Raw genomic sequence first — 24192 nt, forward strand, 5'->3', positions numbered from 1 at the left:
CCCGCAGGATAATACTGCTATAAAGTGCACCACTAAACACCCACAGGATAATACCACCATAAAGTGCACCACTAAACACCCACAGGATAATACTGCCATAAAGTGCACCACTAAACACCCGCAGGATAATACCACCATAAAGTGCACCACTAAACACCCACAGGATAATACTGCCATAAAGTGCACCACTAAACACCCGCAGGATAATACTGCTATAAAGTGCACCACTAAACACCCGCAGGATAATACTGCCATAAAGTGCACCACTAAACACCCACAGGATAATACCACCATAAAGTGCACCACTAAACACCAGCAGGATAATACTGCCATAAAGTGCACCACTAAACACCAGCAGGATAATACCGCCATAAAGTGCACCACTAAACACCCGCAGGATAATACTGCCATAAAGTGCACCACTAAACACCCGCAGGATAATACTGCCATAAAGTGCACCACTAAACACCAGCAGGATAATACTGCCATAAAGTGCACCACTAAACACCCGCAGGATAATACTGCCATAAAGTGCACCACTAAACACCAGCAGGATAATACTGCCATAAAGTGCACCACTAAACACCAGCAGGATAATACTGCCATAAAGTGCACCACTAAACACCCGCAGGATAATACTGCCATAAAGTGCACCACTAAACACCAGCAGGATAATACTGCCATAAAGTGCACCACTAAACACCCGCAGGATAATACTGCCATAAAGTGCACCACTAAACACCCACAGGATAATACTGCTATAAAGTGCACCACTAAACACCCGCAGGATAATACTGCTATAAAGTGCACCACTAAACACCCGCAGGATAATACTGCCATAAAGTGCACCACTAAACACCCCCAGGATAATACTGCCATAAAGTGCCCCACTAAACACCCACAGGATAATACTGCCATAAAGTGCACCACTAAACACCCACAGGATAATACCGCTATAAAGTGCACCACTAAACACCCGCAGGATAATACTGCCATAAAGTGCACCACTAAACACCCGCAGGATAATACCGCCATAAAGTGCCCCACTAAACACCCACAGGATAATACCGCCATAAAGTGCCCCACTAAACACCCACAGGATAATACTGCCATAAAGTGCACCACTAAACACCCGCAGGATAATACTGCCATAAAGTGCACCACTAAACACCCACAGGATAATACCGCCATAAAGTGCACCACTAAACACCCGCAGGATAATACTGCCATAAAGTGCACCACTAAACACCAGCAGGATAATACTGCCATAAAGTGCACCACTAAACACCAGCAGGATAATACTGCCATAAAGTGCACCACTAAACACCCGCAGGATAATACTGCCATAAAGTGCACCACTAAACACCAGCAGGATAATACTGCCATAAAGTGCACCACTAAACACCCGCAGGATAATACTGCCATAAAGTGCACCACTAAACACCCACAGGATAATACCGCTATAAAGTGCACCACTAAACACCCGCAGGATAATACTGCTATAAAGTGCACCACTAAACACCCGCAGGATAATACTGCCATAAAGTGCACCACTAAACACCCCCAGGATAATACTGCCATAAAGTGCCCCACTAAACACCCACAGGATAATACTGCCATAAAGTGCACCACTAAACACCCACAGGATAATACCGCTATAAAGTGCACCACTAAACACCCGCAGGATAATACTGCCATAAAGTGCACCACTAAACACCCGCAGGATAATACCGCCATAAAGTGCCCCACTAAACACCCACAGGATAATACCGCCATAAAGTGCCCCACTAAACACCCACAGGATAATACTGCCATAAAGTGCACCACTAAACACCCGCAGGATAATACTGCCATAAAGTGCACCACTAAACACCCACAGGATAATACCGCCATAAAGTGCACCACTAAACACCCGCAGGATAATACTGCCATAAAGTGCACCACTAAACACCCACAGGATAATACCGCCATAAAGTGCACCACTAAACACCCGCAAGATAATACCGCCATAAAGTGCACCACTAAACACCCACAGGATAATACCGCCATAAAGTGCACCACTAAACACCCGCAAGATAATACCGCCATAAAGTGCACAACTAAACACCCGCAGGATAATACTGCTATAAAGTGCACCACTAAACACCCGCAGGACAATACTGCTATAAAGTGCACCACTAAACACCCGCAGGATAATACCGCTATAAAGTGCACCACTAAACACCCGCAGGGTAATACTGCCATAAAGTGCACCACTAAACACCCACAGGATAATACCGCCATAAAGTGTACCACTAAACACCCACAGGATAATACTGCTATAAAGTGCACCACTAAACACCCACAGGATAATACTGCCATAAAGTGCACCACTAAACACCCACAGGATAATACCGCCATAAAGTGTACCACTAAACACCCACAGGATAATACTGCCATAAAGTGCCCCACTAAACACCCACAGGATAATACTGCCATAAAGTGCACCACTAAACACCCGCAGGATAATACTGCCATAAAGTGCCCCACTAAACACCCGCAGGATAATACTGCCATAAAGTGCACCACTAAACACCCGCAGGATAATACCGCCATAAAGTGCACCACTAAACACCCGCAGGATAATACTGCCATAAAGTGCACCACTAAACACCCGCAGGATAATACCGCCATAAAGTGCACCACTAAACACCCACAGGATAATACTGCCATAAAGTGCACCACTAAACACCCGCAGGATAATACCGCCATAAAGTGTACCACTAAACACCCACAGGATAATACTGCCATAAAGTGCCCCACTAAACACCCACAGGATAATACTGCTATAAAGTGCACCACTAAACACCCGCAGGATAATACCACCATAAAGTGCACCACTAAACACCCGCAGGATAATACCACCATAAAGTGCACCACTAAACACCCACAGGATAATACTGCCATAAAGTGCACCACTAAACACCCGCAGGATAATACTGCTATAAAGTGCACCACTAAACACCCGCAGGATAATACTGCCATAAAGTGCACCACTAAACACCCACAGGATAATACCACCATAAAGTGCACCACTAAACACCAGCAGGATAATACTGCCATAAAGTGCACCACTAAACACCCGCAGGATAATACCGCCATAAAGTGCACCACTAAACACCCGCAGGATAATACTGCCATAAAGTGCACCACTAAACACCCGCAGGATAATACTGCCATAAAGTGCCCCACTAAACACCCACAGGATAATACTGCCATAAAGTGCACCACTAAACACCCCCGTGATTCATGGTCATTAAACGCTTTTACATTTGTCTGTCATTCTGACCATAATCTGAGCTATAAAGCCGACTGTATGTCAGGAGTGATGTCACCGCCATATACTGTAAGTGTGCGGTACATCACCGAGGACCCCGATGGAGCCCAGACAATGGTCACTACAGTGCGGTGTACATCACCGAGGACCATGATAGGTGGGGGTCCTACAGGTGATATCTCCACAATACATGTTCTCCTGATAGGTGGGGGTCCTACAGGTGATATCTCCACAATACATGTTCTCCTGATAGGTGGGGGTCCTACAGGTGATATCTCCACAATACATGTTCTCCTGATAGGTGGGGGTCCTACAGGTGATATCTCCACAATACATGTTCTCCTGATAGGTGGGGGTCCTACAGGTGATATCTCCACAATACATGTTCTCCTGATAGGTGGGGGTCCTACAGGTGATATCTCCACAATACATGTTGTCCTGATAGGTGGGGGTCCTACAGGTGATATCTCCACAATACATGTTCTCCTGATAGGTGGGGGTCCTACAGGTGATATCTCCACAATACATGTTCTCCTGATAGGTGGGGGTCCTACAGGTGATATCTCCACAATACATGTTCTCCTGATAGGTGGGGGTCCTACAGGTGATATCTCCACAATACATGTTCTCCTGATAGGTGGGGGTCCTACAGGTGATATCTCCACAATACATGTTCTCCTGATAGGTGGGGGTCCTACAGGTGATCTCTCCACAATACATGTTCTCCTGATAGGTGGGGGTCCTACAGGTGATATCTCCACAATACATGTTCTCCTGATAGGTGGGGGTCCTACAGGTGATATCTCCACAATACATGTTCTCCTGATAGGTGGGGGTCCTACAGGTGATATCTCCACAATACATGTTCTCCTGATAGGTGGGGGTCCTACAGGTGATATCTCCACAATACATGTTCTCCTGATAGGTGGGGGTCCTACAGGTGATATCTCCACAATACATGTTCTCCTGATAGGTGGGGGTCCTACAGGTGATATCTCCACAATACCTGTTCTCCTGATAGGTGGGGGTCCTACAGGTGATATCTCCACAATACATGTTCTCCTGATAGGTGGGGGTCCTACAGGTGATATCTCCACAATACATGTTCTCCTGATAGGTGGGGGTCCTACAGGTGATGGCTCCACAATACATGTTCTCCTGATAGGTGGGGGTCCTACAGGTGATATCTCCACAATACATGTTCTCCTGATAGGTGGGGGTCCTACAGGTGATATCTCCACAATACATATTCTCCTGATAGGTGGGGGTCCTACAGGTGATATCTCCACAATACATGTTCTCCTGATAGGTGGGGGTCCTACAGGTGATATCTCCACAATACATGTTCTCCTGATAGGTGGGGGTCCTACAGGTGATATCTCCACAATACATGTTCTCCTGATAGGTGGGGGTCCTACAGGTGATATCTCCACAATACATGTTCTCCTGATAGGTGGGGGTCCTACAGGTGATATCTCCACAATACATGTTCTCCTGATAGGTGGGGGTCCTACAGGTGATATCTCCACAATACATGTTCTCCTGATAGGTGGGGGTCCTACAGGTGATATCTCCACAATACATGTTCTCCTGATAGGTGGGGGTCCTACAGGTGATATCTCCACAATACATGTTCTCCTGATAGGTGGGGGTCCTACAGGTGATATCTCCACAATACCTGTTCTCCTGATAGGTGGGGGTCCTACAGGTGATATCTCCACAATACATGTTCTCCTGATAGGTGGGGGTCCTACAGGTGATATCTCCACAATACATGTTCTCCTGATAGGTGGGGGTCCTACAGGTGATATCTCCACAATACATGTTCTCCTGATAGGTGGGGGTCCTACAGGTGATATCTCCACAATACATGTTCTCCTGATAGGTGGGGGTCCTACAGGTGATATCTCCACAATACATGTTCTCCTGATAGGTGGGGGTCCTACAGGTGATATCTCCACAATACATGTTCTCCTGATAGGTGGGGGTCCTACAGGTGATATCTCCACAATACATGTTCTCCTGATAGGTGGGGGTCCTACAGGTGATATCTCCACAATACATGTTCTCCTGATAGGTGGGGGTCCTACAGGTGATATCTCCACAATACCTGTTCTCCTGATAGGTGGGGGTCCTACAGGTGATATCTCCACAATACCTGTTCTCCTGATAGGTGGGGGTCCTACAGGTGATATCTCCACAATACATGTTCTCCTGATAGGTGGGGGTCCTACAGGTGATATCTCCACAATACATGTTCTCCTGATAGGTGGGGGTCCTACAGGTGATATCTCCACAATACATGTTCTCCTGATAGGTGGGGGTCCTACAGGTGATATCTCCACAATACCTGTTCTCCTGATAGGTGGGGGTCCTACAGGTGATATCTCCACAATACCTGTTCTCCTGATAGGTGGGGGTCCTACAGGTGATATCTCCACAATACCTGTTCTCCTGATAGGTGGGGGTCCTACAGGTGATATCTCCACAATACATGTTCTCCTGATAGGTGGGGGTCCTACAGGTGATATCTCCACAATACATGTTCTCCTGATAGGTGGGGGTCCTACAGGTGATATCTCCACAATACATGTTCTCCTGATAGGTGGGGGTCCTACAGGTGATATCTCCACAATACATGTTCTCCTGATAGGTGGGGGTCCTACAGGTGATATCTCCACAATACATGTTCTCCTGATAGGTGGGGGTCCTACAGGTGATATCTCCACAATACATGTTCTCCTGATAGGTGGGGGTCCTACAGGTGATATCTCCACAATACATGTTCTCCTGATAGGTGGGGGTCCTACAGGTGATATCTCCACAATACATGTTCTCCTGATAGGTGGGGGTCCTACAAGTGATATCTCCACAATACATGTTCTCCTGATAGGTGGGGGTCCTACAGGTGATATCTCCACAATACATGTTCTCCTGATAGGTGGGGGTCCTACAGGTGATATCTCCACAATACATGTTCTCCTGATAGGTGGGGGTCCTACAGGTGATATCTCCACAATACATGTTCTCCTGATAGGTGGGGGTCCTACAGGTGATATCTCCACAATACATGTTCTCCTGATAGGTGGGGGTCCTACAGGTGATATCTCCACAATACATATTCTCCTGATAGGTGGGGGTCCTACAGGTGATATCTCCACAATACATGTTCTCCTGATAGGTGGGGGTCCTACAGGTGATCTCTCCACAATACATGTTCTCCTGATAGGTGGGGGTCCTACAGGTGATCTCTCCACAATACATGTTCTCCTGATAGGTGGGGGTCCTACAGGTGATATCTCCACAATACACGTTCTCCTGATAGGTGGGGGTCCTACAGGTGATATCTCCACAATACATGTTCTCCTGATAGGTGGGGGTCCTACAGGTGATGGCTCCACAATACATGTTCTCCTGATAGGTGGGGGTCCTACAGGTGATGGCTCCACAATACATATTCTCCTGATAGGTGGGGGTCCTACAGGTGATATCACCACAATACATGTTCTCCTGATAGGTGGGGGTCCTACAGGTGATGGCTCCACAATACATGTTCTCCTGATAGGTGGGGGTCCTACAGGTGATGGCTCCACAATACATATTCTCCTGATAGGTGGGGGTCCTACAGGTGATGGCTCCACAATACATATTCTCCTGATAGGTGGGGGTCCTACTGGTGATCTCTCCACAATACATGTTCTCCTGATAGGTGGGGGTCCTACAGGTGATATCTCCACAATACATGTTCTCCTGATAGGTGGGGGTCCTACAGGTGATATCTCCACAATACATGTTCTCCTGATAGGTGGGGGTCCTACAGGTGATGGCTCCACAATACATGTTCTCCTGATAGGTGGGGGTCCTACAGGTGATATCTCCACAATACATGTTCTCCTGATAGGTGGGGGTCCTACAGGTGATATCTCCACAATACCTGTTCTCCTGATAGGTGGGGGTCCTACAGGTGATATCTCCACAATACATGTTCTCCTGATAGGTGGGGGTCCTACAGGTGATATCTCCACAATACATGTTCTCCTGATAGGTGGGGGTCCTACAGGTGATGGCTCCACAATACATGTTCTCCTGATAGGTGGGGGTCCTACAGGTGATATCTCCACAATACATGTTCTCCTGATAGGTGGGGGTCCTGCAGGTGATATCCCCACAATACATGTTCTCCTGATAGGTGGGGGTCCTACAGGTGATATCTCCACAATACATGTTCTCCTGATAGGTGGGGGTCCTACAGGTGATGGCTCCACAATACATGTTCTCCTGATAGGTGGGGGTCCTACAGGTGATATCCCTACAATACATGTTCTCCTGATAGGTGGGGGTCCTACAGGTGATATCTCCACAATACATGTTCTCCTGATAGGTGGGGGTCCTACAGGTGATATCTCCACAATACATGTTCTCCTGATAGGTGGGGGTCCTACAGGTGATATCCCCACAATACATGTTCTCCTGATAGGTGGGGGTCCTACAGGTGATATCCCCACAATACATGTTCTCCTGATAGGTGGGGGTCCTACAGGTGATATCTCCACAATACATGTTCTCCTGATAGGTGGGGGTCCTACAGGTGATATCTCCACAATACATGTTCTCCTGATAGGTGGGGGTCCTACAGGTGATATCTCCACAATACATGTTCTCCTGATAGGTGGGGGTCCTACAGGTGATATCTCCACAATACATGTTCTCCTGATAGGTGGGGGTCCTACAGGTGATATCTCCACAATACATGTTGTCCTGATAGGTGGGGGTCCTACAGGTGATATCTCCACAATACATGTTCTCCTGATAGGTGGGGGTCCTACAGGTGATATCTCCACAATACATGTTCTCCTGATAGGTGGGGGTCCTACAGGTGATATCTCCACAATACATGTTCTCCTGATAGGTGGGGGTCCTACAGGTGATATCTCCACAATACATGTTCTCCTGATAGGTGGGGGTCCTACAGGTGATATCTCCCCAATACATGTTCTCCTGATAGGTGGGGGTCCTACAGGTGATATCTGCACAGTACATGTTCTCCTGATAGGTGGGGGTCCTACAGGTGATATCTCCACAATACATGTTCTCCTGATAGGTGGGGCCAACTTCAAAAAGCCAGACCTATAATATTACCTTCAGGATATAAAGGGTTAACATCACTTACCACGCAATGTTGTTTACATAGGGTTTCATCATCAGGGGGTCGTAGGCCCGGGCGAAGGCCCAGCACACGTAACAGGCGGCGTCTCGCACGTTGGAGCCCACGCTGCACGCGCCACGCTTCTCATCGTACACCAGAGCCTTCAGGATGAGCGGGACCACTGTGGAGGAAGAGGAAGGGTTAATACAGGCAGGAACATCACAGGAAATGCCAAGCTTATAAAATCGCCTTTGCATTTCTATGCCAAGTGCCAAGGAGGCGGAGCCGCTCAAGTGCCACAGCCTCCTCGCTCCCCCTTACCTCCCAGATCCTCCTTGATTGTAAGCCAAGCCCTGTACATCAGTCATAGAAGGGGAGGGGGAGCGAGGAGGCGTGCAAGGCTGTGACACTTGAGCAGCTCTTGCCCCGCCTCCTTGACACTACCCTAACAGTTATTCAATGGTGTCTGCTGCAAATAATACCGACAGATTTCCTTTAAAAGGTGTTACCTAATGGGGCCCAATGCATCGTCATATCCGGGGCCCAATATGTAGTCAATCTTTTGTTACATGTAGGACAAAAATGGATGTCACCCAACTTTCCCAGACTCCAGGAATGGAAATCCAGCTTTCCTAAACCATTATATGGAAATGAAACAACCCAGATCAACGTTCCTTTGCAGTCTACAGACCAGAGTTTTCTAAGCAGTGTGCCTCCGGCTGTTGCAAAACTACAACTCCCAGCATGCCCGGACAGCTGAAGGCTGTCCTGGCATGCTGGGAGTTGTAGTTTTGCAACAGCTGGAGGCGCCCTGGTTGGGAAACACTTGTTGGCCAGTTAAGCAGCACTAATTCAAACTGTAGACATTAGTGTATTGCAGAGAGGTCCTTGTTCAGCGCTTTCCTCTCTGCCGAAGGCTGTCCGGGCATGCTGGGAGTTGTAGTTTTGCAACAGCTGGAGGCGCCCTGATTGGGAAACACTTTTTGGGCAGCCAAGCAGCACTAACTCAAACAGTAGAGATTAGTGTATTGCAGATAGGTCCTTGTCCAGCCCTCTTCTCTCTGCCGAAGGCTGTCCAGGCATTCTGGGAGTTGTAGATTTGCAACAGCTGGAGGCACCCAGCTTGGGAAACATTGCAATAAGCCTTTGTGTTTCAATGTCTTTGTGTTAGTTAATTAAAACATTAAACTTCTTACAGCTGAGGGTTTGTTACATTTGTATCTCAGTCTAGTTAATACACATTGTATCAGGATGGGAGAGACATTTGGCTGTGCGGGCATGCTGGGAGTAGTAGTTTTCACACCCTCATAGATCTCTGCAGTAATCAGGTCTCTTTCCGCGTAGATACGACACACATGCGCCACTGTGCAGTACAATGTGGCGGTATAATTTTTTTAATGCTATTTTTCACAGGATTAACTTCTTATATTCCAGCACGGTCATTCGAAGCGGCGGCGGCGGCGAACAATGGGCGCACTTGTGGGACGTGTGAGGCTGCGCCCCCAGGGGTTCCTTCCTCTTGGCAGGTTCCCTCTCTCCGCTCGCAGCGCCGCTCTCGGCCTGCAGTAATGTGTAGCCCGTGGGCACAACTGAAGCCTCTCCAACCGAAACGCCCGTTCCCAGGCGAAGGGTTACTGCGGCGCCGTCAGCTCAACAATGACCCGATACACACGGCAGGTTGATCTACTGGTTCCTAAGTGTCAGGATAAACATGGGGGGGGGGGGGGGGGATGGGATGGTGGGGATTAGGACAGGATGGGGTTAAAATAGGTATATTCACGCTGAAATTTTGGCACAGAAATCCTTCGTTCTAACCTAAAATGAAGCAGAATTGGCGCGTAGCAAGGTACCACTGACGTCATGGGAGATCTTACGCCAGAAGAACGGACATTCCGATCCGCGACGGATATTTCCGTGCAAGAAGAAATGGCGCTGTGCGGACGGGCGCGCTGGAATCCCATTAAGATCAATGGGAATCAGATTCGAAATCGAAGGAGAATGTACAGCAGGACACGTTATTGGGCGACGATTCTGCCCGAAAATACTCAGTGTGAAGGAGAACTTATCCTTTGAAACGATTCTGCTTGCTGTCAGTGAACGGTGACATTCTCACAGCTGAGCGTTTGTTGCATTGTATTTGGAATAGACTGATACACTGTAACAGACTTTCACGACCAGATATGGTCAGTTTACACAGCATCATGAAGACCGGTGTTTTCCATCTGGTGCACCTCCAGCTGTTGCGAAACTACAACTCCCAGCATGCCCGGACAGCCGAAGGCTGTCCGGGCATGCTGGGAGTTGTAGTTTTGCAACAGATGGAGGCGCCCTGGTTGGGAAACACTTGTTGGGCAGCCAAGCAGTGCTAACTCAGACTGTAGAGATAAGTGTATTGCAGAGAGGTCCTTGTTTAGCCTTCTCCTCTCTGGCATAGACTATATTGTCCCTCTCAGAGAGGAAGAAGCTTTGTGCATGATATGCTCATAGCGTAGACAGAAGCAGGAATGGTCAGGGGCTGTCTGGGCATGCTGGGAGTTGTAGTTTTGCAAGAGAGAAAGAGATAAGTGTATTGCAGAGAGGTCCTTGTTCAGCCTTCTCCTCTCTGGCATAGACTATATTCTCCCTCTCAGAGATGAAAAAGCTTTGCGAATGATACCCTCACAGCGTACACAGAAGCAGGAACAGTCTACGGCTGTCTGGGCATGCTGGGAGTTTTAGTTTTGCGACTGGGATAAGTGTATTGCAGAGAGGTCCTTGTTTAGCCTTCTCATCTCTGGCATAGACTATATTCTCCCTTTCAGAGATGAAGAAGATTTGTGCACAGCATACAGAGAAGCAGGAACAGTCAGCGTCTGTCTGTGCATGCTGGGAGTTGTAGTTTTACAACAGCTGGAGGAACCTTGGTTGGGTAACAATGTGCTATATCGATATCCCCCTGTATTATGGATGGTATATGGCAGCATCTGTCCTCCCCTTCTATATGTGTATGAATGGTTGGCCCTCCATATAAATGCTCTATTCACACAGGAACAATGTCCTCAGTCTCGGCGCTCGGTCCTCTTCAGAGAAGAAGACGTCTCGGCACATTCCATGGTGGATAAACCAGTTCATCTGCTCCGTCTGATACCTCATTGTCATCTGCGGTATGTGGTATGTGCAGTAACTACTGACACAGGAATCAGACCCAAAAGACAAAGGCTTCATGCCAGGAGAGAAGAATGTCCAAGGTGATCTTCACCGGAGAACCTCATCCTCAGGAGCTGAACTCTGCGGGCAACTCCGCAAAACTGTTATCATCAATGGGGGGAATAAGAGGAGAAGAAGAGACATCTCAGGAGATAATGTGTGATCATTAGACTGATACCATACAAACCCAAGGGGCCTCACTAAGAAAAATACCGCAACTAATACAAGAATGTGGAGACAAAGTATCTCCCTAAAGATTACTAAAGTTACTGAAATATCAATATACAAATTCTACAAATACTTCTGCAAATATGTGAACTGTACGGTATGTGGGAAGGAAGACCATCTCTACTATACTGCACGGGTGTTATTGTACTCATAATACTGCCCCCTGTATACAAGAATATAACTACTATAATACCGCCCCAATATACAAGAATATAACTACTATAATATCGCCCCTATATACAAGAATATAACTACTATAATACTGCTCCTATATACAAGAATATAACTACTATAATACTGCTCCTATATACAAGAATATAACTACTATAATACTGCTCCTATATACAAGAATATAACTACTATAATACTGCTCCTATATACAAGAATATAACTACTATAATACTGCTCCTATATACAAGAATATAACTACTATAATACTGCTCCTATATACAAGAATATAACCACTATAATACTGCCCCCTATATACAAGACTATAACTACTATAATACTGCTCCTATATACAAGAATATAACTACTGTAATACTGCTCCTATATATACAAGAATATAACTACTATAATACTGCTCCTATATACAAGAATATAACTACTATAATACTGTTCCTATATACAAGAATATAACTACTATAATACTGCTCCTATATACAAGAATATAACTACTATAATACTGCTCCTATATACAAGAATATAACTACTATAATACTGCTCCTATATACAAGAATATAACTACTATAATTCTGCCTCCTATATACAAGAATATAACTACTATAATACTGCCTCCTATATACAAGAATATAACTACTATAATACTGCTCCTATATACAAGAATATAACTACTATAATTCTGCTCCTATATACAGGAATATAACTACTATAATACTGCCCTATATACAAGAATATAACTACTATAATACTGCTCCTATATACAAGAATATAACTACTATAATACTACCCCTATATACAAGAATATAACTACTATAATACTGCTCCTATATACAAGAATATAACTACTATAATACTACCCCTATATACAAGAATATAACTACTATAATATTGCTCCTATATACAAGAATATAACTACTATAATACTGCTCCTGTATACAAGAATATAACTACTATAATACTGCTCCTATATACAAGAATATAACTATTATAATACTGCTCCTATATACAAGAATATAACTACTATAATACTACCCCTATATACAAGAATATAACTACTATAATACTGCTCCTATATACAAGAATATAACTACTATAATACTACCCCTATATACAAGAATATAACTACTATAATACTGCTCCTATATACAAGAATATAACTACTATAATACTGCCCTATATACAAGAATATAACTACTATAATACTGCTCCTATATACAAGAATATAACTACTATAATACTGCTCCTATATACAAGAATATAACTACTATAATACTGCCCTATATACAAGAATATAACTACTATAATACAGCTCCTATATACAAGAATATAACTAGTATAATACTGCTCCCTATATACAAGAATATAACTACTATAATACTGCTCCTATGTACAAGACTATAACTACTATAATACTGCTCCTATATACAAGAATATAACTACTATAATACTGCTCCTATATACAAGAATATAACTACTATAATACTGCTCCTATATACAAGAATATAACTACTATAATACTGCTCCTATATACAAGAATACAACTACTATAATACTGCTCCTATATACAAGAATATAACTACTATAATACTGCCTCCTATATACAAGAATATAACTACTATAATACTGCCTCCTATATACAAGAATATAACTACTATAATACTGCTCCTATATACAAGAATATATCTACTATAATACTGCTCCTATGTACAAGAATATATCTACTATAATACTGCTCCTATATACAAGAATATAACTACTATAATACTACCCCTATATACAAGAATATAACTACTATAATACTGCCCCAATATACAAGAATATAACTACTATAATACTGCTCCTATATACAAGAATATAACTACTATAACAAGAATATAACTACTATAATACTGCCTCCTATATACAAGAATGTAACTACTATAATACTGCCCCAATATACAAGAATATAACTACTATAATACTGCTCCTATATACAAGAATATAACTACTATAATACTGCTCCTATATACTAGAATATAACTACTATAATACTGCTCCTATATACAAGAATATAACTACTATAATACTGCTCCTATATACAAGAATATAACTACTATAATACTGCTCCTATATACAAGAATATAACTACTATAATACTGCTCCTATATACAAGAATATAACTACTATAATACTGCTCCTATATACAAGAATATAACTACTATAATACTGCTCCTATATACAAGAATATAACTACTATAATACTGCTCCTATATACAAGAATATAACTACTATAATATTGCCTCCTATATACAAGAATATAACTACTATAATACTGCCCCTATATACAAGAATATAACTACTATAATACACGGAAGACAAGAAAAGGTAACAACCTCTTTCAACTTTAACATTTTTGTAAAAATTTTTGTTCCTTGAGGAAAAACAAAAACACACAATGGTGAAGTGATTAAACAACAAACACTACGACAGCCACAAAAGCCCCAACACTGTAACTACTGCCCTGTGGCCTCAGAATTGTGAAAACCTAGAAAGCGCTTATTACGGCTTCTGCCCTGACTAAAATGTCGTCTGACCGGCCCAAGAATGTGTTTTTCCCCCTTAAGGAATACGAAAAGTACGTCTTCAGATTCATCCTACACGACTGTCACTTCCTTCTGCAGGGGACTACTCAACACAATTTACAGTCTAGGTCAATGTTTCCCAACCAGGGTGCCTCCAGCTGTTGAAAAACTACAACTACCAGCATGCCCGGACAGTCTTTTGCAACAGCTGAAGGCACCCTGGTTGGGAAAAAACTGCTATAGGGGCCAGGGGTATCCCAGCATAGCTTTGAATCCTGTTTGTGACGCTAAAATAAAATGTCTTTTTCCTCTCTGTAGAGAGGCTAGGTCTAGAGCAAGCTCCTTCAACCTTTAGAACTGTGTTTCCCAACCAAAATAAAATCAACAATAATATTTACAACCTAAACTTGATTTGGCCAAGAGATTTTGGTTGGAGGACCTTGCTCTAAACCCATGCCTCTTTACTGAGAGGAAAAAGAAGTTTTACTTTGGCATCACAAACAGGATTCAAAGCTATGAAAGATACCCCTAGAGCTCTAAGCCCCTTTAGCAGTTTTTCACAACCAGGGTAGCTCCAGCTGTTGCAAAACTACAACTCCCAGCATACCTGAACAACCAAAGGCTTCAACAGCTGGAGGCACCCTGGTTGAAAAAAAAAAAAAAAACCTGCTATAGAGACTTACAGCTCCAGGGGTATCCTCTCTACATAGCTTTGAATCCTGTTTGTGACACAAAAGTAAAACTTCCTTTTCCCTTCTGTAAAAAGTGGCTTCTCCAACCTTTAGGACAGTGTTTCTCATCCATGGTGCCTCCAGCTGTTGCAAAACTACAACTCTCAGCATGCTGGGAGTTGTAGTTTTGCAACAACTGGAGGCACCCTGGTTGGGAAAAACTGCTATAGGGTCCTAGAGCTCTAGGGGTTTAACAGTATAGCTTTGAATCCTGTTTGTAACACCAAAATAAAACTACCTTTTCCTCTCTGTAGAGAGGCTGGGTCTAGAGCAACGAGATTTTCCAACCTCTAAAACAGTGTTTCCCAACTAGGGTGCCTCCAAAGAAAACAATAATATTTACAACCTAAATTTGATTTGTCCAATGAATTTTAAGTTCCAGTCCAGTGTTTCCCCAACCAGTGTGCCTCTAGCTGTTGCAAAACTACAACTCCCAGCATGCCCGGACAGCCTTCGGCTGTCCAGGTATGCTGGGAGTTGTAGTTTTGTAACAGCTGGAGGCACCCTGGTTGGGAAAAACTACTATAGGGGCTTAAAGCTCTAGGTGTATCCCTGCATATTTTTTAATCCTGTTCGTGACGCCAAAATAAAAACGTATTTTTCCTCTCTGTAGAGAGGCTAAGTGTAGAGCAAGCTCTTCCAACCTACAGACAGTGTTTCCTAACCATGGTGCCTCCATCTGTTGCAAAACTACAACTCTACTCATGCCAGGAGTTGTAGTTTTGCAACAGCTGGAGGCACCCTGGTTGGGAAACACTGGTCTAGGTGTATTACGAATGTAAGTATTTTCAAGTCCTAGTAACCATCACAGTAATGGGCCCCGTTGCTTGTTATATCGCGGTAATCTATATGAACCGGTCCCGCACTAACGCCTCCGGTAAGTGGCCAATCTGCAGGCGACTCCCTCCTAATGAACCAGTTCCGTTCCGGCTATATTTATGCCTCAATAATGGCTCCAAGAGTCAGGACGACGTGTCTAAGGTCATGACAAAAAAAACACGAAGTTCAGAAAAGTTGCGCGGCGGCGGCGATGAACTATTAACGATAATTAATCCGTCACCAGATGAAGGCGAAAGGACGACAAAAGAACAAGCAAAACAAAACGTGTCGCGAAACGCAGGGCGGCCTCTGGGCATCCAACAAAAAACAAAGGAGGCGGCGTGTGCGAGCGCCAGATCAACCTGTTTGGTGACCGGGGATGAAAGGCTGGAGGGGCCCTTTAAGAAAAAAAAAATCAGTAAATCCACAATATAAGGAGAATATAATCCTGAAACTGCAGGAAAGACTGAAAAAAGAGGTGCAGGGGAACACAGAACTACAACTCCCAGCATACCCGGAGAGCTGTATATATATATATATATATATATATATATATATATATATATATATATGACATGTACGGTGCAGAACTGTATATATATATATATGACATGTACGGTGTAGAGCTGTATATATATATATATATATATGACATGTACGGTGCAGAGCTGTATATATATATATATATATATATATATATATGACATGTACGGTGCAGAGCTGTATATATATATATATATATATATATATATATGACATGTACGGTGCAGAGCTGTATATATATATATATATATATATATGACATGTACGGTGCAGAGCTGTATATATATATATATGACATGTACGGTGCAGAGCTGTATATATATATATATATATGACATGTACGGTGCAGAGCTGTATATATATGACATGTACGGTGCAGAGCTGTATATATATGACATGTACGGTGCAGAGCTGTATATATATGACATGTACGGTGCAGAGCTGTATATATATGACATGTACGGTGCAGAGCTGTATATATATATATATATATATATATGACATGTACGGTGCAGAGCTGTATATATATGACATGTACGGTGCAGAGCTGTATATATATGACATGTACGGTGCAGAGCTGTATATATATGACATGTACGGTGCAGAGCTGTATATATATGACATGTACGGTGCAGAGCTGTATATATATGACATGTACGGTGCAGAGCTGTATATATATGACATGTACGGTGCAGAGCTGTATATATATGACATGTACGGTGCAGAGCTGTATATATATGACATGTACGGTGCAGAGCTGTATATATATGACATGTACGGTGCAGAGCTGTATATATATGACATGTACGGTGCAGAGCTGTATACATATGACATGCATGGTGCAGAGCTGTATATATATATATATATGACATGTACGGTGCAGAGCTGTATATATATGACATGTACGGTGCAGAGCTGTATATATATGACATGTACGGTGCAGAGCTGTATATATATGACATGTACGGTGCAGAGCTGTATATATATGACATGTACGGTGCAGAGCTGTATATATATGACATGTACGGTGCAGAGCTGTATACATATGGCATGTACGGTGCAGAGCTGTATACATATGACATGTACGGTGCAGAGCTATATATATATATATATATGACATGTACGGTGCAGAGCTGTATATATATATGACATGTACGGTGCAGAGCTGTATATATATATGACATGTACGGTGCAGAGCTGTATATATATGACATGTACGGTGCAGAGCTGTATACATATGACATGCATGGTGCAGAGCTGTATATATATATATGACATGTACGGTGCAGAGCTGTATATATATATAACATGTATGGTGCAGAGCTGTATATATATATGACATGTACGGTGCAGAGCTGTATACATATGACATGCATGGTGCAGAGCTGTATATATATATATATATATATGACATGTACGGTGCAGAGCTGTATATATATATATATATGACATGTACGGTGCAGAGCTGTATATATATATATATGACATGTACGGTGCAGAGCTGTATATATATATGACATGTACGGTGCAGAGCTGTATATATATGACATGTACGGTGCAGAGCTGTATACATATGACATGCATGGTGCAGAGCTGTATATGTATGATATGCAATTGCAATACTACAACTCCCAGCATGCTCGGACAGCTGTTGGCTGGGAGTTGTAGTTTTGCACCATTTGTAGGGCTACAGTACTACTGCTCTCTGTTATCAGCCGCAGCTGTAGGACAGGATATCCAGATATAGCGCACTATATATATCTCTCTACACTCATATATAAAGCAATTAGATCGGCAGTAAATGACTGTAGACATCTGGGTGAGGACAGAACATAATCATCACATGGGCTTAGCGCCGGAAACGCGTTACTCTTTACCTTGACATATACAGGGAACACCTAATAAGGCTTGGCGGAAAAGGATCAAAACCCGTCTCATCATAATAATAACAATAATAATAATGATAGATGTCACACGCCCAGCACGGCCCGCCCAGGCTTCAGGTACACAGCCAAAGCCTCCTCAGCCGGCCCCATTATCACCGCGTTCACATCTAACACTGCCAAACAGGATGGGGTGGGTGCTGGCTGCAGAGAAAACCAACCAAAACATAAAGAAAGTTCTGACAACGCATTTCGGGTGAGAAAGGGCTGCACGTCCAAAGAGCATCAGAGACATGTCCCCTTGGACAAACTGCTCTCCGAGTTGCAAGGAACCTGCAACCACAATCCCTGAAAATTCTACCAACTTTATGTTCATTAAAGAAACGCAGACGCATTTTGGGTGCCGATATAACGTGAGGCCGAAAAGCACTCTCTGTGGGGTGCTCTGCACCCAAAACAAACAGCGGTAACAGCCTTGCAAAGAGACCTGCAGACATGTTTCCGTCAAGCAGTCCATACTCGCAGCACGAGCGACACCCATAACCCAAAACGCGTTAGCAAATATATATGGTTTACTGTTTTGAATATGGTAGTCAACAGCATTATAGTAAATATTTTTATTTCATTATTTTTTTATTTTTTGTGGAATCAACTTTACTACTATATTCGAAACAGAAAGCCAGATATATTTGTTTTCTAATGCGTTTCGGTTATCCAATACGGAAGAGTCGGAAACACAACTCAAAATGTCATTATGTGGCTTGCTGTGAGTCAGCTCACCCGTTTTGTGAGCTGTGCGATGACGGAGGTGCAGAGAGAAGTTTGCCAATGCGTTTCAGCCATGTTAGAAATAAGTCTGAAATGCAACAAAAAACATCCGACCCAGTTATGTCCTCCATAAAAACACAATCCCGATTCAACAGAAAACTAGATGTTTTACTTTGCCGATACGTCTCACATATGCATTTCAGGCACACTACGAGTATGGCTGGCCTGCTGGCCTTTCTGTTTGTTCTAACACATGGGAAGGCGTCTCTGTGAGGCTCGCTGGATGTCACTCAGAAGTTTCAGGAGTTGCTCCATGTTTAGGGCAGAGTAAGCCATAAAGAAACCTCTACCACGCATTTCACCTGTGCTTTAAAAAGGGACAAACTCCAAACCTTTATAAGGTTGCCACGTTTAATGACTGCTCCATGTTTAAGGTATAAGAAACCAGTAATTCTCATTACTATGAAGAAAAACAAATATTTTAAAAACGCATTTCGGTTACACATTTCAGTGCTGCTATGAGCAAGGACTGTTTGCCCGGAAGACAGCTTCAGGCGTCTTTATGAAGCTCTTCATGCGTTCACTCACTTGTTTAATGAACTGCTGGGATGCAGAATAAGCTATAGGGTGAAATTTGCTGACGCATTTCAGTCATGCTATGGGTATAGACCTATTGGCCTACTTGTTCGAAATGGGTCTCTGTGGGACTTGCTATGTAACTATAAACTTGTCTGTTTTGTGAACTGCTCCTTATTCCAGACAGAAGTCTGTCGACGCATTTCGGCCTTGTAGATTATCCATACAATAAACAGCACATGCCCAGATCTCATCTGGAAATGCTATGAATCAGTGTTAGCTGAAGAGGGTGCAGTTACTTTCGGTCTGGCCTGAGGTGTGCCTAGGGCTTTATTATAAATGACAAACAGTAGATATCGGTAAGCACGCGTTTCAAGTTACTCACCTCAATGCTGCTCAAGACGTAGAGAAGATTGCTAAGGGAAACTAGTAATGCTAACGAAAGGCTTACAACCCCGAAATGCGTCAGTAAACTTCTGTAGTCATGTGACTTCAGAAGTTGACCGATGCGTTTCGGAGGTTGTAGGCTTTCTTTCTGCATGACCAGTTTACCTTAGCAAACATTTGTTACATTTTTTGGGCACTTTCCCTGCAGCCCTCTCAGTGTTTTCCACCTGCTGAGCCTCCCCGCTGCAGGAACTGATCCTCTGCTATTAGCTGTAGCCTACAGGTATTAAAACGCACCTGCTGCCACCCGCCCACACTGTGCACAGCCCCGGCAGGTCGGAACACGGAGAGCGCACCGAGCCAGCCGCAGCTTCCCATTGCATCGTTCAACCCTTACCACGGATTTCCCATACGGGCCCGATCCAAAAAGCCTCTTCTGTATTAGATCCAGATTATACCAGCAGATCTTTCTTAAAGCGACAGTACATACATTAAAAAAATTGGAATTTAATATAAAAAAAATAATAATAATAATAATACTAACAATAATAATATTAATAAAATAATAATAAAAATAAATAAAATATAAGTTTGACTACTAATATGACTGCCATATCTGTTCCTATAAGGCGATGTTTCCCAACCTGGGTGCCTCCAGCAGTTGCAAAACAACAACACTCAGCATGCCCGGACAGGGCATGCTGAGTGTTGCTGTTTTGCAACAGCTGGAGTCACTTTGATTGTAGAACTTTGATATTTACACTTAATAGCCCCTATATTGGTCCACATATTTAATACCGCACACGTGTACATATATATATATATATATATATATATATATATATATATATATATAAAATACCCCGCACACCGAAGAGAACACTGGTAAGGAAAAACAAAAAATCTTCATAATTCAGAATGTTCTAGATATATTAGAAAAAATAAATCTTAAATAGATATACCGTACTAATAATTATATAAATCTATGTATTTTTTTATTATTTTCTTTTAGTTATATTAATATATATACATATATATATATATATATATATATATATATATACACACACACACACACATTTTTTCATATTTATTCTTTGTTTGTTTATTACTTACATTTATTCAATTTTTTTTTAACTTATTTTATGTTTATTTTTTAAATAAATATTTATTTACTTATTTATTTTATTTATTTAATTATTTATTGGTATTTTTGTCTATAAAACATATATTTAAAATCGTTAAATTCAACAAAACAACATAATAAGGCATTAAAAATTTAATTAAATATTTGATTTGTTAACAGGGCAAACAATTACAAAATTTTAATTAATTCAACTTGGTTTTAATATAGGGTTTGACAGATTTGATGATTTTTCATGGTTTATTTATTTATTTATTTTTGGGGGGGGATATTGTAAAACCTGAAATACAAGCCTGGATAGTTTTTGTTGGTTTAGCACGGTCCTGATCTCACCCGTCACCCAACCGAATTTCGAGTGATCCTAATGTTGGCCATCTCTGCACAGTCCGCAGTCATGAACGGCAGACATTGTTCCCAGGTCAATGGAAAAAAAATAAATAAATAACAGGCTGAAAGTTATATAGTAGAGTACAGAGTATTTCAGGAGAGGAGTGTACTGATCATGTGGAGGTCACAGGGTGAGAGTTATATAGTGGAGGAGCGGGGTCCACAGCAGTACAGAGTATTTCAGGAGAGGAGTGTGCTGATCATGTGGAGGTCACAGGGTGAGAGTTATATAGTGGAGGAGCGGGGTCCACAGCAGTACAGAGTATTTCAGGAGAGGAGTGTGCTGATCATGTGGAGGTCACAGGGTGAGAGTTATATAGTAGAGGAACAGGGTCCACAGCAGTACAGAGTATTTCAGGAGAGGAGTGTACTGATCATATGGAGGTCACAGGGTGAAAGTTATATAGTGGAGGAGCGGGGTCCACAGCAGTACAGAGTATTTCAGGAGAGGAGTGTACTGATCATGTGGAGGTCACAGGGTGAGAGTTATATAGTGGAGGAGCAGGGTCCACAGCAGTACAGAGTATTTCAGGAGAGGAGTGTGCTGATCATGTGGAGGTCACAGGGTGAGAGTTATATAGTGGAGGAGCAGGGTCCACAGCAGTACAGAGTATTTCAGGAGAGGAGTGTGCTGATCATGTGGAGGTCACAGGGTGAAAGTTATATAGTGGAGGAGCGGGGTCCACAGCAGTACAGAGTATTTCAGGAGAGGAGTGTACTGATCATGTGGAGGTCACAGGGTGAGAGTTATATAGTGGAGGAGCGGGGTCCACAGCAGTACAGAGTATTTCAGGAGAGGAGTGTACTGATCATGTGGAGGTCACAGGGTGAAAGTTATATAGTGGAGGAGCGGGGTCCACAGCAGTACAGAGTATTTCAGGAGAGGAGTGTACTGATCATATGGAGGTCACAGGGTGAAAGTTATATAGTGGAGGAGCGGGGTCCACAGCAGTACAGAGTATTTCAGGAGAGGAGTGTACTGATCATGTGGAGGTCACAGGGTGAGAGTTATATAGTGGAGGAGCAGGGTCCACAGCAGTACAGAGTATTTCAGGAGAGGAGTGTGCTGATCATGTGGAGGTCACAGGGTGAGAGTTATATAGTGGAGGAGCAGGGTCCACAGCAGTACAGAGTATTTCAGGAGAGGAGTGTGCTGATCATGTGGAGGTCACAGGGTGAGAGTTATATAGTGGAGGAGCAGGGTCCACAGCAGTACAGAGTATTTCAGGAGAGGAGTGTGCTGATCATGTGGAGGTCACAGGGTGAGAGTTATATAGTGGAGGAGCAGGGTCCACAGCAGTACAGAGTATTTCAGGAGAGGAGTGTACTGATCATGTGGAGGTCACAGGGTGAGAGTTATATAGTGGAGGAGCAGGGTCCACAGCAGTACAGAGTATTTCAGGAGAGGATTGTGCTGATTATGTGGGAGGTCACAGGATGAGAGTTATATAGTGGAGGAGCAGGGTCCACAGCAGTACAGAGTATTTCAGGAGAGGAGTGTGCTGATCATGTGGAGGTCACAGGGTGAGAGTTATATAGTGGAGGAGCAGAGTCCACAGCAGTACAGAGTATTTCAGGAGAGGAGTGTGCTGATCATGTGGAGGTCACAGGGTGAGAGTTATATAGTGGAGGAGCAGGGTCCACAGCAGTACAGAGTATTTCAGGAGAGGATTGTGCTGATTATGTGGGAGGTCACAGGATGAGAGTTATATAGTGGAGGAGCAGGGTCCACAGCAGTACAGAGTATTTCAGGAGAGGAGTGTGCTGATCATGTGGAGGTCACAGGATGAGAGTTATATAGTGGAGGAGCAGGGTCCACAGCAGTACAGAGTATTTCAGGAGAGGAGTGTGCTGATCATGTGGAGGTCACAGGATGAGAGTTATATAGTGGAGGAGCATGATCCACAGCAGTACAGAGTATACAGGAGAGGAGTGTGCTGATCATGTGGGGATCACAGGGTGAGAGTTCTATAGTGGAGGAGCAGGGTCCACAGCAGTACAGAGTATTTCAAGAGACGAGTGAGCTGATCATGTGGAGGTCACAGGGTGAGAGTTATATAGTGGAGGAGCAGGGTCCACAGCAGTACAAAGTATTTCAGGAGAGGAGTGTGCTGATCATGTGGAGGTCACAGGGTGAGAGTTATATAGTGGAGGAGCAGGGTCCACAGCAGTACAGAGTATTTCAGGAGAGGAGTGTGCTGATCATGTGGAGGTCACAGGGTGAGAGTTATATAGTGGAGGTCACAGGGTGAGAGTTATATAGTGGAGGAGCAGGGTCCACAGCAGTACGGAGTATTTCAGGAGAGGAGTGAGTTGATCATGTGGAGGTCACAG

The 24192-nt window shown here is 43.3% G+C and overlaps 1 protein-coding gene across 5 annotated transcripts in view; it reads right to left on the reverse strand.

Annotated features, from left to right (window-relative positions):
- The window catches only part of TBCD (tubulin folding cofactor D), a 324749-nt gene that overhangs the window by 39053 nt on the left and 261504 nt on the right, over positions 1–24192 (reverse strand). For all 5 annotated transcript variants that reach the window (XM_056553201.1, XM_056553204.1, XM_056553202.1 and 2 more), the window contains exon 15: positions 8487–8643. In XM_056553201.1, the coding sequence (XP_056409176.1) occupies positions 8487–8643 (157 nt within the window). The remainder of the gene's footprint in view (positions 1–8486; positions 8644–24192) is intronic.

Source organism: Hyla sarda, unplaced genomic scaffold (assembly GCF_029499605.1).
Source record: "Hyla sarda isolate aHylSar1 unplaced genomic scaffold, aHylSar1.hap1 scaffold_259, whole genome shotgun sequence".
Lineage (NCBI taxonomy): Eukaryota > Metazoa > Chordata > Amphibia > Anura > Hylidae > Hyla > Hyla sarda.